The sequence below is a fragment of the Falco biarmicus genome, chromosome 15 (assembly GCF_023638135.1).
Source record: "Falco biarmicus isolate bFalBia1 chromosome 15, bFalBia1.pri, whole genome shotgun sequence".
Classification (NCBI taxonomy): domain Eukaryota; kingdom Metazoa; phylum Chordata; class Aves; order Falconiformes; family Falconidae; genus Falco; species Falco biarmicus.
Window position 1 is genome coordinate 20,178,024 of NC_079302.1, and position 16,797 is coordinate 20,194,820.

General features: G+C 39.1%; 1 protein-coding gene and 1 long non-coding RNA gene across 4 annotated transcripts in view; one reads left to right on the top strand and one right to left on the bottom strand.

The window, feature by feature from the left end:
* LOC130159186 (uncharacterized) overlaps positions 1 to 16,797 on the bottom strand; it is a 750,763-nt gene that overhangs the window by 664,148 nt on the left and 69,818 nt on the right. The gene's annotated exons all lie outside the window — the stretch shown is intronic.
* Positions 1 to 16,797, top strand: part of SLC6A2 (solute carrier family 6 member 2) — a 78,615-nt gene that overhangs the window by 29,472 nt on the left and 32,346 nt on the right. The window contains exons 4-6 of the mRNA XM_056360517.1: positions 10,548 to 10,686; positions 11,507 to 11,641; positions 16,106 to 16,209. Of these exons, the coding sequence (XP_056216492.1) occupies positions 10,548 to 10,686; positions 11,507 to 11,641; positions 16,106 to 16,209 (378 nt within the window). The remainder of the gene's footprint in view (positions 1 to 10,547; positions 10,687 to 11,506; positions 11,642 to 16,105; positions 16,210 to 16,797) is intronic.

Consider the following 16,797-nt stretch of genomic DNA (forward strand, 5'->3'; position numbering starts at 1 on the left):
TTCAGGTTATGGAAAACTTAGTAAGGATGCTAAATGTGCCCAAGCACTGAAGTCTTCAGCCCCAAGGCTACATGGGAAGTGGTAAAGCCTGAACTTGGTTCTCTAGGTTGTATATTTACATCAAGAACATATACAAACTTTTGCCTTCTGGTGGGCAGGCTGAACTGGAAGCAAGGAGACCAGAAACACCAAGCATCTATTTTGCTGTTGGAGAATGACAGAAAGGTACTTCCAAAACAGGCCACAAGCAGAAAGATGGTGTGTTTACCCTTAAGAGAAACAGACACTTCTCTTTGGGACATGGCTCCTCCACACAAAGCTGGCCTGAGCATGAGTTTAGAGTAGATTATTTCCTAAAACCATGCAGCTGCCAGAGCTGACTATCTCCACCAGTACAGGAATAAACTGTAGGAAGAGGTGGAAGTACTGTGCTGGGATAGTTCATCTAATACTTCAAGAAAGGCACCTCTAAGTTCAACAGAAATATGCTGATTCTCATCACTTACATTGAGTGAAAGAAGGGAAAACTTACTAAGAATTGAGGCCAAATCTTTCAGCTATCCAGTATTTGGCAGGGAGCGAAAGCAGGGACAAACCTCTAAGCCTCAGACTTGGAAGAAATCACTTCAAATTGCAATTTCCGTGCCAAGGCAGTGAAAGAAGGACTTTGACAAACATATTTGGCTTTTGTTTTCAAGCCTGAAGAGTTAGGCAGTAATTCAGCTAGAAGTGGCTCTACACTTAGGCTTTCTAGAGTGTTTTGTTTTATTGAGCCTAGTTTCAGTTGCTCAGGCTTAATTCAGGCCAAGGTGCCACTGACATCAATGGGGCAGTTGGTTACAAACAGCAAGGAACAGGACCTCTACAATACTTCATTACAGGTGGTTAAAATCAATTATAAAGTATCTGTACACTGCAAACTTAGCAAAGCGAGCACTCCAAATTCTGATAGCAACTGGTGCCCTTCTGCTAGTAATAGTCATAAGAGAAATCCAGTTAGGAATAAAACATGAATTCCACATTTCTTTGGAGGAACACATTAATTACTTTCCTCTTCAGTGGTTTGGAATTAAACATACAAAATGCAAAGGACCTTCTATCCTTTCAACATATGTTAAAATAATTCATTATAAACATTTTTTTGGGAAGAATGGAAGTGCACCACTGTAAAAAAGCTCCCCTAAATACTCCATATCACTCTTATTTAAATATTCTATCTGAATACAGGCATACTTTATATTTCTTCTCTCTGTTCTCATGTCTGGGAAAAGTTTGTTACTATCTTGCTTTCATTTACACTGACAATTAAAAAATACCAGTTTGGAGGAACAAAAGCACTATTCTCACGAGGTACTGTGCCTGTAAAAAATCATGATCTGTTGTAGGAACAAGTCCTGGCAATTTTTTAAACAAAACAATGAAATTGTCAACAAATGTATCAAGCTACGGCTATTTTCCTCTGATAGTACTTTTTCTCAGGGCTGTAATCCATTCTTTCTGCATAAGAAATAAAACACATTTTTACAGGGAATTTTTTGTGCCAGATTCAGTAAAGGAAATTCACAGAATTCACAAGTCTGCTCAGCTGTGAGCAATTGCCAAAAGCTACCTAAGAACAAGGAATAGAGACAGTGTTCAGTCACAGCAGTCTATGTCTATCATATTTACAAACATAAATTTATGAGGAGCCTGTGAACCAACAATATCCTGAAAAACTCTCACCCTGTACAGCAAAGGTCACTTTTATAGACCCATAGGTTTGTGCTTTGGGGTACAAATCTTCACAGAAATACCAGCACAGACCAAAGGGTCCACATAGTCCAGCGTCACATCAAACGGAGTGATCAATGCTATGTGCTCTAAAGGAGGAGGCACAAACCTATCCCTGTAAAACAACTGCGAAGCAACCTCTCCCAAAAGAGAGAAAACATGACTTCGAAAGTAAGCATAAGCAATTCTGCCTATAAATGTTTATAAAAACTGAATTAGAGAAGAAGAACTAATTAGAGTGGATAGCCCTATATTCTGCTAATCACAATTGGTAAGAAAAGATTCTAAGCACATGCTAAACAATATCAGCATTTCTCAATAATATACTTCTTTTCTGGACAAAAAACCTCCACTGAAAACATCTGAAGATTCTTTAAGAGGTTTCTTCATGTAACATTCATAACCTATAAACCAATTGGAGAGTTTGTAAGCAATGAGAAATTAAGAATCTCTCTAGACATCTAGACTTATTCATCTTTTGCACCTGAATTGAAAGAAAAGTTATCAGATGTCTCTGAGAGATTTGAAGTTGGGTAATAGTCATCTGTTTACCTTCATAGATATCACTCAAGCACAGACTAACAATAATTCTAGACAGGTTCCGTACCTTCACCCCTAGAAAATCCCCTGAATGTAACAGAACTCCTCCTCTGATTTCAGAGGGCTTAGAACCAGGTACATTATTAAATACTTCATGTGGGAAATTTCATGGCCACGTGGCTGAAGCAGCAGTAAACAAGCTGCTTTAGATATCAGTTCTATATGAACTGCACAGGCATATTTGGAAGTGTTTGGGTGCATTGCTTATACATCCATAGTCTGAGACTAACATTTATATGCATCTCTACACACTGTGTATTTACTTTTTGACTGTTTTCACTTTTTTGGACTCAACTAAGTAACTCAATCTTTCTCTTTTTGACTCAGTGCACAGAAATTTCTGCTACAAGTCTTTATGTGCATAAAATAAAAACAGCTTTTCCCCAAATATTTACATGTGCAGCTTTGAAATTTACTTTTCACATATGTTCACGTCTTCACATTTGTTGACCATTTACTTACACAAAGAGAAAAGAGATTAAATGTGAGTACAGTGGAAGACAATACATATCAGTGTGTACACATGCTCTTAGGCTTGGACAGCTTTATGGAAACAATTCCTAAACCACAACACGCCCTTATGTAGCAAGTCCAGAAGACTGGAAGAATGACCACTTTGCCAACTTAAGGTTGCAGGGGGGGTGTTATGAAACATTGTAAATGTCAGGAGTTGCACATCATGATGCATGTAATTGGCTTCTTTTGTGCTAACTTGTAGGAGAAATTCTAACTGCTTATCTTTACATACAGATTCCTATGTATTTTGGTAGTGGTACCAGGCTCTGAGCAATAATTATAGTACCTGAGGTCAGTGCTGCAGCACCTCCCCTATATTACCTTGTATGTGAAATACTGGCAAGAAGAAGCAGAGCCCTTCCCTGTGGAGCATCTCCACCTGCACATACTGCTCAAGGCAAAACCAATAAAGGTGTCACATAACTAAACACCCATTTATATTCACCTGTTCCTCATCAAATGATCTCTACAACATAGTACTGACATTGTATCACCAGTAGTGTTTTACATGCTGCTTCTTATAGGGGAAATGTTTGCTCATCCAAAGCTATCACATCTGAGCATTAATCCATGAAAAGGTTACAAACCTAACCTCATTGCGTAAAGGACTCAGCATTACAACAAATGTCAAACCTAAAGTGAGCATTCATTTGTTTAAATGTGCCAGCGGTCCTCAGTTTTTGATGCATGGGCATTCCTGGAGTTGACTTTCTTCTGGCAACTTGTGTCTCTCCATGCAGCTCTCCTGAAATCAGTAAAGCCTCATGAAAGCTCAACAGCTTCTTTGGAGGGGCTGGGACTTTTCTTTCATGATCCTCCCATCTAGGGCAATGCACAGCCCACTGAAAATGCTGACTGAAGAGCCATTCAACTTGCTGACCCAGGGCTAGGGCAGTTGGGAGCACTTGTGCTCTACCTGCTTTGCCAGGTATCCTCAAACAATAAACTTTTCCCAGGAGTTCAGTATTCATTAGATCTACGAAGGGGTGAAATTCAAGCATTTCCATTCTACCCGCAAATCTCAATATAATGGGTTTAGAAGCAGATTTTGAAATACTCTTATTTTCAGAGCACTGTGCAGACTTGAATGTGCTGATGTGGCACAAATAGCAGGGGAGGTCAGAAATATTAAGTTAATAGGAGAATTAAACTGAGTAAAGAACTCGGTAAGTTCAGATAAACATTCTCAGTGAATGAAGAATTTAGTCCTAGTGGCCACATATAATTTCAGGATTCTCATGATTCAAATTGTGCACCATCTCATTCAGTACAAATAATAATTATATGCCACCCAGGGTGTCACTGGTAAATTATCTTTCTGGAAGTGATTCCAAAAAACCTACCTTTAAGTCTATTACACAGCTCAATTCTCCAACACAAGAGGGAGCTGAAATATCTTGAGTAACAGAAAAACCCAGACAAAGGGGTTGGCAAAAGACAATGCAGCATCCAACAGACTGGAGTGAGCACTTCCAGCTGAACCCAAGCTGGCTGCTGCAGAGCCCCTGGCATGTCTCTGAAGCATGCCCAGCACTCCAGGGTGGGGGAGAGTTCTGTAGTGCACACGTAGTACTGCGCGTCAGGTGGCTCAGCACCTCTCTTCTATGTTCTTGGCTGTAGGAGAGCACTCTCCTGTAGCCAGGCTGTCCTTCTGCACTGCAGTGATGCCATACTCCGAGCTCTTTACAAAGCACCTAGAGGCACCCAAGCGGCTCAGGCAGCAGCTGTATGTATGGCAGAGCTGGGTCTGAGCCAGGCTAAGCCTGTTGCAGTTGCTGACTTCATGTGGAGCCACTCTGCTGTCTCCACACCACACCCCTAGCCCCAGAATTACAGTGAGGAGACATTGGTGTTCCATCTGCGTGGAGCCAGCTTGTCTGCAGGGGTTGTACCACAAGTTGGATGTAGACCTTGTGGGCACATGAAAACAGTACAGCTGAATTTAAGCAGTGCTGTACCTGAAGTAAGAATACCTGGAGCCTGGCAAACTGTGCAAAAACAACTCCATCCACACCTGCTTAATATAGATAGCCTAACCTTCCACAGATCAAAGAACCAACCATCTTAAACTCTGAAGGAAACTGTCAGCAACGAAAACCGAACTATGGTTGCCCAAATACATAACACAGGAGATGCACGTAGGACAGCCTTCTAACTGAGCACAATTATAATGCTTCTAATTGCTTTCTAAACTGAGTACGTAAATTAGTTTCTATAGACTGCACACTGTATATGCTGACAGTCCTTTCAGCATCTTCAATCTAATTTGCATTAAGTTTTAAATCGTAAAAAACCTAGTCTAACTACCAGAATAGGGAACAGAGCCCAGGAGAGTAGGACTATATCTATTTGTATATTAGCTAATTTACTCATACTTACTTTATGCAAGCCATTTGGGTTTGATCCCATGAAAGTAACTAACTTCTAGAAGTACCTGGAAGTTCTTAGAAGTACTTCAGTTTTTAGAAGTACTTACTATGTTAACAAATACATTTGTTAGTTAACATACTAATATGCTGACAAGGTGATGACATTTTTGGGATCTGAACAAATCTGATAACACATCTAAAAATTGTTTAGATGAATGACACCTTTCTATTGATCCCAAAATTTAGGCAAATAACTTTTGCCTTTAATAAAAAGAGAAAGAACGAGCCTATAGAGTTGTGTAATCATGTTTGGATTGAAACCTAAAATTATAATTGATTTGGGATTCAAAAAAAGAGGCCTACTCCACCACCTTTAACTTGACTTGTCTGTACAAAACCTTCTAAAATACAATAATGTAAATCCACCTAGGGATGAATAATACAAAAGACTTCTTAGGAAGTCCTTAGAAAGAACCAGTCTGACAAAAAAAGTCTAGGAGAATTCTACACAGAACTACAAGAATTCTTGCCTCCTGTTTCCTGGATATGGATTAAATGTTTTGGAGTGAACAAGATACAAAGTAATTTTCAGATCACGACCCTTGGTGTTTCTTTTTCCTGTAGGTTGGTTCCCTGTTTATATTACTGCTTCCATAAAGAGTATGTTCTACATTGCTCAAAGCAGAGACAAAGCAAAGGTTTATAATAATCCTTATTTTATACAGATGGGAACACTAAAACAGAGATGAATTTATGGTTCCAACATTACCTATTATTAGGACTATGACTGGATCCTTCATTTACTGAGTCCCACTGGGCAGCTGCCCCCTGCCTTCTCAATAATTTGCTTTTAGTAGGGTTTCTGTGTCAATACCAAACAGCTGGGCTTCCTGTTGGCTCTTCGAGATCTGACACCAAATTAAAGAGGACCAAAGTGCTGCACGAAGACAAAACAGAAGACAGTGGTACCAGCAAACAAACCACTGTTCACTGATTTAAGCAGAGGTGAACTCATTTCCTTTAGCTGAATGCAGCGTGGAAGTAAGGCAAGAATTGGTGCCAGAGTTACCTGGTGACTAGGGGAATCTTCCCAGCAGAGAGCACAGGGAAGGAGAGAATAAGAAGAAATCTCCCAAAGAAAGAAACTGGAATCTCTGAATGCAGCTTCAATCTGAAATCCCTTCACATTCCTGCTCCTCTTGCAGATAGGCAGAAAGACTCCTGGGACTCATATTAACAGTGATGTACAGTCTCAAAGTCGTTGCAAATGTAATTTACGCTCCCTTAAGTGGAAAGAAGTCTTAGCATAAATCAGGCTCCTTTGCACAAATCCCTGATTAAAAAAAGTGAATTTCTTATCTGTAGTATATGTTCTTTGATTCTTGGTGCTGTACTAACTAAATGTTGTTAGAACACTGACTAGGGTATCAGAGAGTTTAAATAATTTGTTACCTCCTCTTGTATTTGACTCAGCATAACATAATAGGTCCTTGTTCTACCTTCTGTCAGCTCCATCTGTTAATGTTTATTCTCAGTCTTTCCTCCATAATATTTTTGTCTCCTTTTTGCAGTTATTTCTCATCTACTTTCATTCTTTTCTCAATAACAACAATCTGCAGGCAAAATACTAATTCTAGTTGTCTTACTGCCTCTGATTTTTCCTTTCACTTTGACTCAGAGTGCTGATTTATGACTTTGTTAGCAGAACTGGACAGAAGCTTTTACCGAAGATGTTCTCAGTAGCTTTGGACATAATTTAAATAAGTTGACAGACAACAGAGGCTGATATTACTTGGTGCTCTATCTCCTCTGGTTCCTTGGCTTAGGGATTTGTGCCATTTTCTCTGTGACTGGTACATGTCTCTGGTACATTGGGAAATGGGACAATCCAGCAGCTAGTGAAGGCAATCTCAGTTCAGGAATGGATGCTGGCCACATTGCATTATTCTGATGTAATATCAAAAGGCTGAAAATTCAGGTGTTTTGACCTCAGAGCTTCCTGAACAGGGAATCTTGCAGGATCTCTTTGTGGCCAGTATAAGGGAAGTGACCGAGTATAATCTAAAGGAGCCAGTCAGGGATTTAAGAACTCAAACTGCCTTAACACAGACAGCCTAAAAGCAGCCTCAGCTGCTCCTGAAATAACTACTCCTTGGTGTGAAGTAAGAATAATCGTGGTATAATTGAGCTAAGTGGATTTTCTATAGCATCACTGATGTATGCCAACTTGGATGATGATGATAAATGCAAACTTATTTTCAAATTTGCCCTTCTCCAAAAAACGCCTGTTTTTCGAAGGACAAAAGGACATTATGGAGCTATATCCTTCAAACCAAGAAGGTTTAGTCTATCTAATCCTTTGGCTGCTGCTTCTCTCCTTCATCTCTTCAGACATCAACACATCTTAACCTAAATTGCAGTCTAGCACTAGATCTTTCATACTTTATGGTGCCACTGGAACAGAAATGTAGCTTCTACTAGGTATACATTCATGAACTACTTCCCAGAAACCCTCAAAAAGGGCATCTTTCAGAAAGCTTCTATGACTTATCTTCAGAGGCCACAAAGAAAAACAAAAAAAGAAAAAAGGAAAAGAAAGAAAAACCTGCCAGAATTACAGCTCAGAAACAGCAGCTGTCTATGAAGATTTCCTTGCCTAGCTGCCCAGTTACACAGCTGTTTTGACTGGTTACAAAAGTATGTTTCTCTTCCTATTTTATGATCCTTACCTTGATTAAGGGAACAGAACTCTTGGACTGGAGGTTCTCCTGAAAATCCTAGGAATCCCACATTTCAAATGGCAGTTCTGGCAAGTGTTCCGAACAGTAAGACACATTGCTAGCTGCTTCTTGGAAAGCAAACACACAAGGAAGCCGGCTTCTTTACAAATCCGCAAAAATATTTGGGCAAGAATAGCAAAAAGTTAAATGAGCACAAAGGCGGCAAGTTCAGATCCAGTTTTTCGGAGCAGACATCTACATATCATAATCCAAGGGACTTGCTTTACAACATCCAGCTCTGACAGCGATAGCAGTGTAACTGTGATAGCACAGACTGCCAACCCCCCACCCCCCCCCCCAGGATCCTGGACAAATGTTCTGATGAGAAACCTGTGAAGCTTTTCCTGGCTATACTTATCACTGCCCAAGCTGATAAGTTTAGAATGGAATCAGGCATCCCTGCCCAGGAGCCACTTCAGTTGTGGATCCTCTGGGAAATTATACTTCATTAGCAGAAATACAAATAGCTTTCATTCACACTCTAAGCAAAGGTAGAATGAAACCTATCTATTTATTTACATTTAGTTAAAGATAACATGTTTTTACATGAGATATCAAGAAATCTGCCTCTATGTTTCACTGTTTCCACAGGTAACAGCTATATTGTTATAGAGCTATATTGTTGTATAATAACTGTTAAACTTACCTTATACTTTCTAAATAGGAACATTCTTGACTATAGGCCACAAACACACGGTCACTACCTTTTTAATGCCTCACTTGTTATTAGCCTTACTGCAACAGAAGCAAATCAGTTGCTTAATTTAGGAGGATGCTTTCTACAAGTATCTTTTATCCAACCTGGGATCAATCATAGAAACAGTTCAAAAATACAGCATTTCTTATTAAACATGAGAAACTACAGAAGCAAAACTATTATAGTTCTTAGCTGATCATACCTTGATGTTTTAGGGACCAAAACAAAATTGTATGCAACTCTCCTATCAATAGAAGGATCATTCTAACGAGCCTTAAACTGTAGAAACATGCTGGGAAAATTAAGTAGTGCAGAGATTTGTTTCGGTTTTCCCCATTTAAGTTGACACAGGTTTGCCTGATCTGGGAACCTATTCAACTATCTCACTTATCTCTGACTTGATAAGACAAGTGCTTAAGTTAATTCTGAAGCACCATCTATCTGCTAAGAGATTGTACAGGGACAGCCAATGGAGCTGGAATTAAGACACCTCAGGCTTCAGTCTCTACGTGTCTGCAGCCATGCAGAGCAGAACACTCAGTATTTCAGTTTCTCGAAAATGTAGTTATCTTCACAAAGCATGTCAAGGTCCTCCACTGAAAACAGCTTCTTTGATTGGATTTGTTTGTACTATCATGGTGCTAAGAGAAACCAACAGAGATCAACTTTCTGTTTTACCCAAGCAGTGCATAGTAAATAAAAGTTGACAGAGAAAGGGGAGGAGGCAAGGAAGGTCGTGACCATTTTATCTGGATGGGCACTGAAACACTAAGAAACTGAATCCCTGAGCCAGCATCCTGTAGATCCATATCAGAACCAGGAGTTATCAGCAATTTAGCTCTAGTGCAGGGCTCTAGCCACAATGCCATTCCTCTTTGCAAATACAGCTTTCAGTAAAGCAAAATATTTCTGCATTTTTTAGATTTGTAAAAGGAGCAAGAGACACTTGAACAGCATAGAACTGAGTTAAAGGATGGGAGATCCACTATAACATCTCTCCCATATCCCTATGCCTGTTGCACACAATGTGTTCTGACAACTCTAATTGTAAATATTACCAGTCATGAGGAAAAACACTCTTTTCTACACTTCCAGTTCATTTCACTGTATAGATCTCTAAAAGAATTAGCCTTCCCTGGTAAGCAACAGAATTTCTTCTGCTATCACTCCACTGTCTCTGTAAACAACACAGAGCACTATATCTAATTTAAATTTACCAACTGCTACTTTTCCTATCCAACCACTTCTTTGTAGCCTCACAATAGCCCGTTGAAAAAGAAATTGAAAGTAACTTTGGAAGTGCTCAAGTTGCAAGAAGCCAATTGTTTGCTTATCTAGAAGCACAAAATAATTCAGATTGAAAGAGGTCTCTGAAGGTCATCTCATACAACTCTTTACCCAAAAGCAAGGCTAACTGCAAAAGTAAATCAGTCTGCTCAAGGCCTTTACTGGCCAAGTTTTAAGATGTGCAAGGATGGAGATTATGCTGCCTCTCTGGGCATCTATTCAGCATTGAAACAAGAATCAGTGAATGAAACTTCCAAAATCCCCAAATACTGCCTGTGAAGGAGGGAGTGCTATCATTATGGCACTATGGTGCTACACAGATGCTGATGGGCCCGCGAGACGATAAAGTCATTGTGGGAAGAAGTGCAGTACACGGCTTCACAGAACAGTTTTCACTAACTACTAGCGATACCAGTAGGGCAACTACTACTGCAGTGCAGTATCCATTTCTGCTGTCCACAGGATGAGATATGTAAAAGCCTTTTCCCCCCAGTGACTTCGCTTTGTTTCTGTGTATCTGGTATGTAGGCGAGGAGTTCTGCACCTGCACGAAAGCCGTGGAATCCATGACCTTGGCTTGCCTCGCTGGCAACTTTCCCTCTGCCTCTTGGTGGTGGTAATCATTCTTTTCTTTAGTCTGTGGAAAGGCGTGAAGACTTCAGGAAAGGTAGAGCTAATATTGTCCTTCTATCTCAACTACATTCTTTGTCTCCTTTAAGAATTCTCCTAATTTTAGAAAGCAAGAGGCTAAATCACTGCTTCTGAAGGATCCTCAGGGAGCAAACCATGTGAGAGGCCTTCATATATGTAGGGTGGAGATACACAATCCTGACTCAGTCTTTATTTTATTTTATTTACAAGTTTTGCTTGTGTAATATTCCCACTGGAAGTTTTATTAGCATATTCTTTTCAATTCAACGTCAGTGGTCTCATCCAGAAAGTATTTTGAAAGACTTCAAGTTATCTTAAACGTGCCTCCTATTCTTAGCCAAATGTACTAATGTTTCAATGGTTTAAGATGCTTTGTTTTTATTATATAAAATGCCACAAGAGAAATACCTGATGAAAGTAATTTGAAATTACTCTTTGACATCCCTCAGAAAACACCTCAAAAGAAATTCTAAGGTTGGATACACCAGAGAGCTTTTTGTACATTTTCATGAAAGTATCACTTAACATCAGGCACTAAGTGCACTTGTTTAACAAATTAATATATAGCTGAACAGCTAATCAGCAGTCTAACACACACTGGTAATGTATAAGCACTCTGAGTCTTCTGTTTGTCCAAACTGTCTCCTACTGGCATCTGTAAACATACATACATACATACTCATGATACATAACAGCATTTTCCCCCAAGACATCCTATAAAGAGCTTCTTCACTGGAATGAACAGACAAACCTAAGAAAGCGCCAGCTGTAGCTGTGTTTTTCTTAAATCGCCTGTTTAACAGTTGATTAATCTTTGGGATCTCTGTTGTCTGCAGGTTGTTTGGATAACAGCCACATTGCCTTATGTTGTATTATTTGTCTTGCTAATACATGGAATAACCTTGCCTGGTGCATACAATGGAATAAATGCATACCTGCACATAGATTTCAGAAGATTAAAAGAAGCCACAGTAAGTGTATTCTTCTGCTCTTATTCCCTTGTTATTATTAAACCTGTTGCCCCTGCTATTAAAACTGAAAATATTAGAGCTAATTTCTGAAATTTATAGCCACACTTCTGCTTTTGCATAAGCACTAGTCCACTGTCCCTGATAGTCTACCTTTCCAACACTCTCCATAACGGGACTATCTCAGCCTCAACCCAAACTCTTCTGATCACAAAACACCTGTATGAGGGCAGTTTCAGGTGTGGCAGTCCCTTAAGTCCACGCTTTGACTGTACATGCTATAAATTGCACTATCCCTTATACATGAAAACTGAGTCATGGAAAAAAATTAGTTCTCAAGAAGCTAAGAATTTCCTCAAGAAGAAAATCCTGCTTTTTGAATCACTAGGTTAAATGTTAACCTAGTAAACAAAAATCCTGGCCTATGTAAACCTTGCTAAACATCCTAAGTCAGGACAAACTCACCTAATCAAATCATGCTCCTTCATACAAAAGAGATTTTCAATAGTACTGTATTGCAAATAAGCAAATTCTTATCTTACTATTCAAAGTAACGCCCATTTCACTGTATCATTTAACAACATTGCAAGGCATCCTCATTAAATATTGCCTAACCAGTCAATTTGTTGAGTACCCTGGAACCAAGAAACAGTTCATCCTTGGTAAAGCAAGATCTACGAGTACAGTTACTAACTCATGAAATTACCAGCATTTCAGACCTACAAAGAACAACGATCTGGTGACCACAGAGACCTTACTGCTGTGCTATTCTAAAAATATCGTAAATCATTTATAAGGCAGTGGTAACTCTGTGGATGTGTCAAGAGGCCATCCAGATGTTTACAAAATGAAAAAGTGAGCACATAGTTCTACCAGAGGGAAATGAACTGTACTGAAAACTTGCTGCTTTCAGAAATGTCTGTAGTTTGTACATACTTGCACTGTATATTCTCTGTGCAACCTATCTTGATTTTTCCTGAATAATTAAAGTTGTGTGTTAAAAGTGAGTGTTAGAATACAGACCTATTTGACACACTTTTAGCAAAACAATCCTTCCTTGCTTTTGTAATACTAAATTTGGGAACTGGCATTTCTTCAACAACAGAAGTTATCACCAGAACCCGGACCCCATCTCACTCTATTTTGCAACAGTCAAACTGACCTTCAGATATGGGACTTTTATTCACCTTTGTCACCAAGGCAGTAGCCACCTCAGTAGCTCACATTTATGCATGCACATAAGTACAAAGATAGAAGGATGAACAAAGGAGGTGCTTAAATTTTTCTTACATATTTTAAATGCTGTTTGGGAAAAAACATCACAAGTTCAACTAGATGCCTCTGGAGCTGTGCCAGCTTGCATCAGCTCAGAATCTAGGCCTCCATAATCATAGCTGCCTTCTGCTTTTGGAAAGATATTCTGTGTGCTGCTCTTTCTTGGCTTAATACTGCTGCAGCTGCTATGATCACCCTAAAGGTATTTTTTTCTAAGACTAAATTTTTCAGACCACAGGAAAGAGTTGATCTAGAATAATAAAAGACCAAAGATCAGTTATAAGGAGAATTTTCACAAACTGCTTTGCCACACCAGTCTTTCTGCTGCTCAGAGACTGGGATACCTGCTGCTGCTATAGGCTTGTGTGTTTAATCTTTGTCCTCAGGCTCCAAAGAATAGACTCCTGCTGCAGTTCTCTGTCAATGTACCCCTGAATCTTTCTGATATATGATTATTTTTTTCCTCCCAAAGTATCTAACAAAGAAACATCATAAGTTGCCAGCAGTAATGACCTACAGAGGGCTCTGCCAATGCTCTTCTAAAAGACCTTAGAGCGTCCTGATCAGTGCCAAGGTCTACCTCATTTTATAGGGCCACATACTGCACAGCAAGCCCTGAGACACCTCAGTTTTTAGGGACATTGAATCCACAAAGGCTGCCTCTACAAAAAGAGGAGAAAGATATTTACCTGAGGACCTCTTAACTAGACCAATGCTAGCTATGTTCCTTGCTGAAAGTCCAGCAGCTACAAACCCACAATACTCTCCTCCACTGCACAAATGAATACACTAAACATCTGTGTGAAACAGCAGCTACCTTTCTGTTCTGCTAAAGGAATCAATGTTAAATACAGAGTTAAATAAGACATGAGGAAGACACTTGCCTTTTCATACACCTTAACACATTTCCTGAAGATTATACAACATCTGGGTGTGCACACAATGTTTCCTCTCCATACAGCAGAGTAATTCTTTAAATCCACATACACAAGACAGAATATGCAGAGAAGTTATAATGGCATAAACAACTATGAAGAAAGATGAAAAGATTGATGACTGCCTCCTGTAAAATGTTTCTATTTTTTTTCATTTTTAATGCACATAAAAACATCCTACCATAAAATATATTAGACTATGCATCAATCAGAAGCCATTCAGCTGAAGTGAACAGAGAACATGAGCGTGAACTGCAGAAGAACCAGCCCTACTATCTGTTTCACATCCTCCTTTGTTATAACAAAGAAACTGTTTTGCATTTATCGTAGTTCTAAAGGAATTTCTGGTTTCTGCTCTTTTTTCCCTTCACCTTGATCTTCTCAATTTCTCTCCTGATCAGCTACTATGAGCCAAGACTCTTACTCAGCAGATCCTTAAACATATGCGTAACTCCTTTGGTAGGCAGCAGGTGCTAACCTCTTACTTGAATCAATAGCACTTAAGCACATGCTTAACCGTGCTTGAATAGTAAGAAAGGGGAAGTATAACGAGTACAACTCCACTGGCAAGACACAAAAGAGCTAGGGAACCACTAAAACCAAGTGCCTTATGGTGGCAGCATTCAGATCTAGTTATAGTTTAAGTAAAAATTATTTTGAAAAATCTCAGGAACTTTGTTAACACCACAAGTTATGGGAAGTTTTAAAAAACAAGAAAAATTATAGAAGGCTTTGCATCCCTTCTCCTACATTCTTATCCACATAAACACTTTTCAGAGAGTACAACCCTGGTTTGAGCTCAAAGTTTGTGTGGAGATAGAACATTAAGATCTAACTGGGTATATAAAAGGAATGAGCAAGGAATTAATTTTACAGAATTGTTTTGCTAGTTAGTAAAAGAAATTCATGATAAATAAAAACCTTGTATTAACTGCATATTGAGAAAAGTCATATCTACCTAAACACTAGTTTGCAGTAAACACATCATAGATTGTTCTTCATATTATCCTTCCAGTAATTAACTCTCGACAGTTCATAAAATTTTCCCTACAAATCAAGAGTTCAATAAATGGCTCACAGGCTTCAGCAGGCAGTAGCTGAAAGCATCTATCATTTATGTTGGAGAAAAACATAGATCACTAGCATAAGTCCTTTCATATATCATGTTAGGATGGGATAAGGCAATCTCTTTCTTTCCACTGGGCCAAATGTGAAAGCTTAGCATTAGAATCCCAATGCAGATGGAACTGCTAAGTTGCTTAGATCTGTTAAAAAGCCACTGCTGAATACATTGGATCTGATTTTGTAGAGATGGAGGGAGATGAAATTCAGAGCTTTTTGTAGTCTTGTGCACTTGGCAGATTTAGTCAAACATTGAAGATCTCATTTTGAGAAATGTTGAGTATAATTCACTCCATTGACTTCCCTATCCTTGTTGAAGATGCTTGTTTAAATATCTCTGCGTAACAACTAAGTGAAACCCTCATTAACCAGGGTAGGCTATTTTTAAGCTTCTGATTCAGGAGACCAGCACTGTGGCATTGTTCCCAACTCTGTCTGCACATCTTGAGTGGATGTTGGACTGGAGGGTCACTTTAGAAAATGTTATAGCATTAAAAACATGTTTTCTTTAGTGGACAATTCTTAAAAGTACCTAGCTGCATCTAAACTGAAATTTGATTACTATCACAGGAGTAACTCCATCGTCAACTAAGTGGGAAAGGTGATAGATAACCTGCATGGTTCTGCTCACAGCATGTCAGGCTTCAGCTTCTGAAACAAGAAAGCATCATATAAAGTGTACTAATGGTCCCATGAAGAAAGCTCTCTTATGGGAAAGAAAATGTCCTGTAACTCTTGACCCATTAACTATTTTTAGTTTTCTTGTTGTACATTCCAGACTAACTTGGAACAAAAACTGTTGGAAGTGTATTTCTGTCACCCAGAAGAAAAATAATGTAATCATTTCAGTACTCAGTAAAAGCTCAGAAGTACAGATCCAACTGGTACACCCCACCGTAGTAGCAGTGTGCAGGCACTGAGAACCTGCCCCACTGCTTTGGCCCTTACCATTTCACGTTAAGCCATTCCAGACCATGACGTCACATGGAGCACATCTCATGGGCGCTAAGCAGCACTCCCATAAGCTTGAATGCTGATCATTTTTCCAAAACCAGCTGTCTTGTACACTTCTTGCATTTCCCTGATGTATCTTTTGGTTCAAACTGACACTGACAATGTTGGTGTCATTATGCAGGTATGGATTGATGCAGCTACTCAGATATTTTACTCCTTAGGAGCCGGGTTTGGCGTTTTAATTGCATTTGCCAGTTACAATAAGTTTGACAACAACTGTTACAGGTAAGACTGCCTATTCTTTCATTATTATTTCTGAATGATACTATTTTACTTTTAACTGCAGCTGGCATAAGTACTAAGCTTTCTTTTTATCTTCAGTTATTTTTTAATGATGGTCAGTCTCATGTAGACATAGCAACCAACCCAAATCTTGAAACACTGTCTTCCTTACTAAAATTTTAGTAACAGGAACCTGCCAAGATATCTGCTGTACAGCAAAACAGAATGGGATTAGGTTTGACTTTAGGCAGCTGTGTAAACTGTGCTTGTATTTGCCTTTCAAAAGTACCATTAAGTGCAACAGTGAACATAGGATGAAATCTTACTGCTCCAGGAACTAAAAGCAGAAGGATTCTAGTTTCCAGAAGTGTTTCTGTGCTTTGGGATTGTATTTCTGATATTTTATCTTGAGCTCCACTTTAGGAACGCACTTTAAATCAAGTCAGTTTGTGTTTTGCTGAACCACCACCATGGAAATTCAACCACAACTGCTCTGCACCTTCGGAGAACTTCCAACATTTAAAGGTCTTGTTGACATTCCATTTGGAATGAAAACAAGCATCACTTTAAATTTTCCCATGAAATATAAAT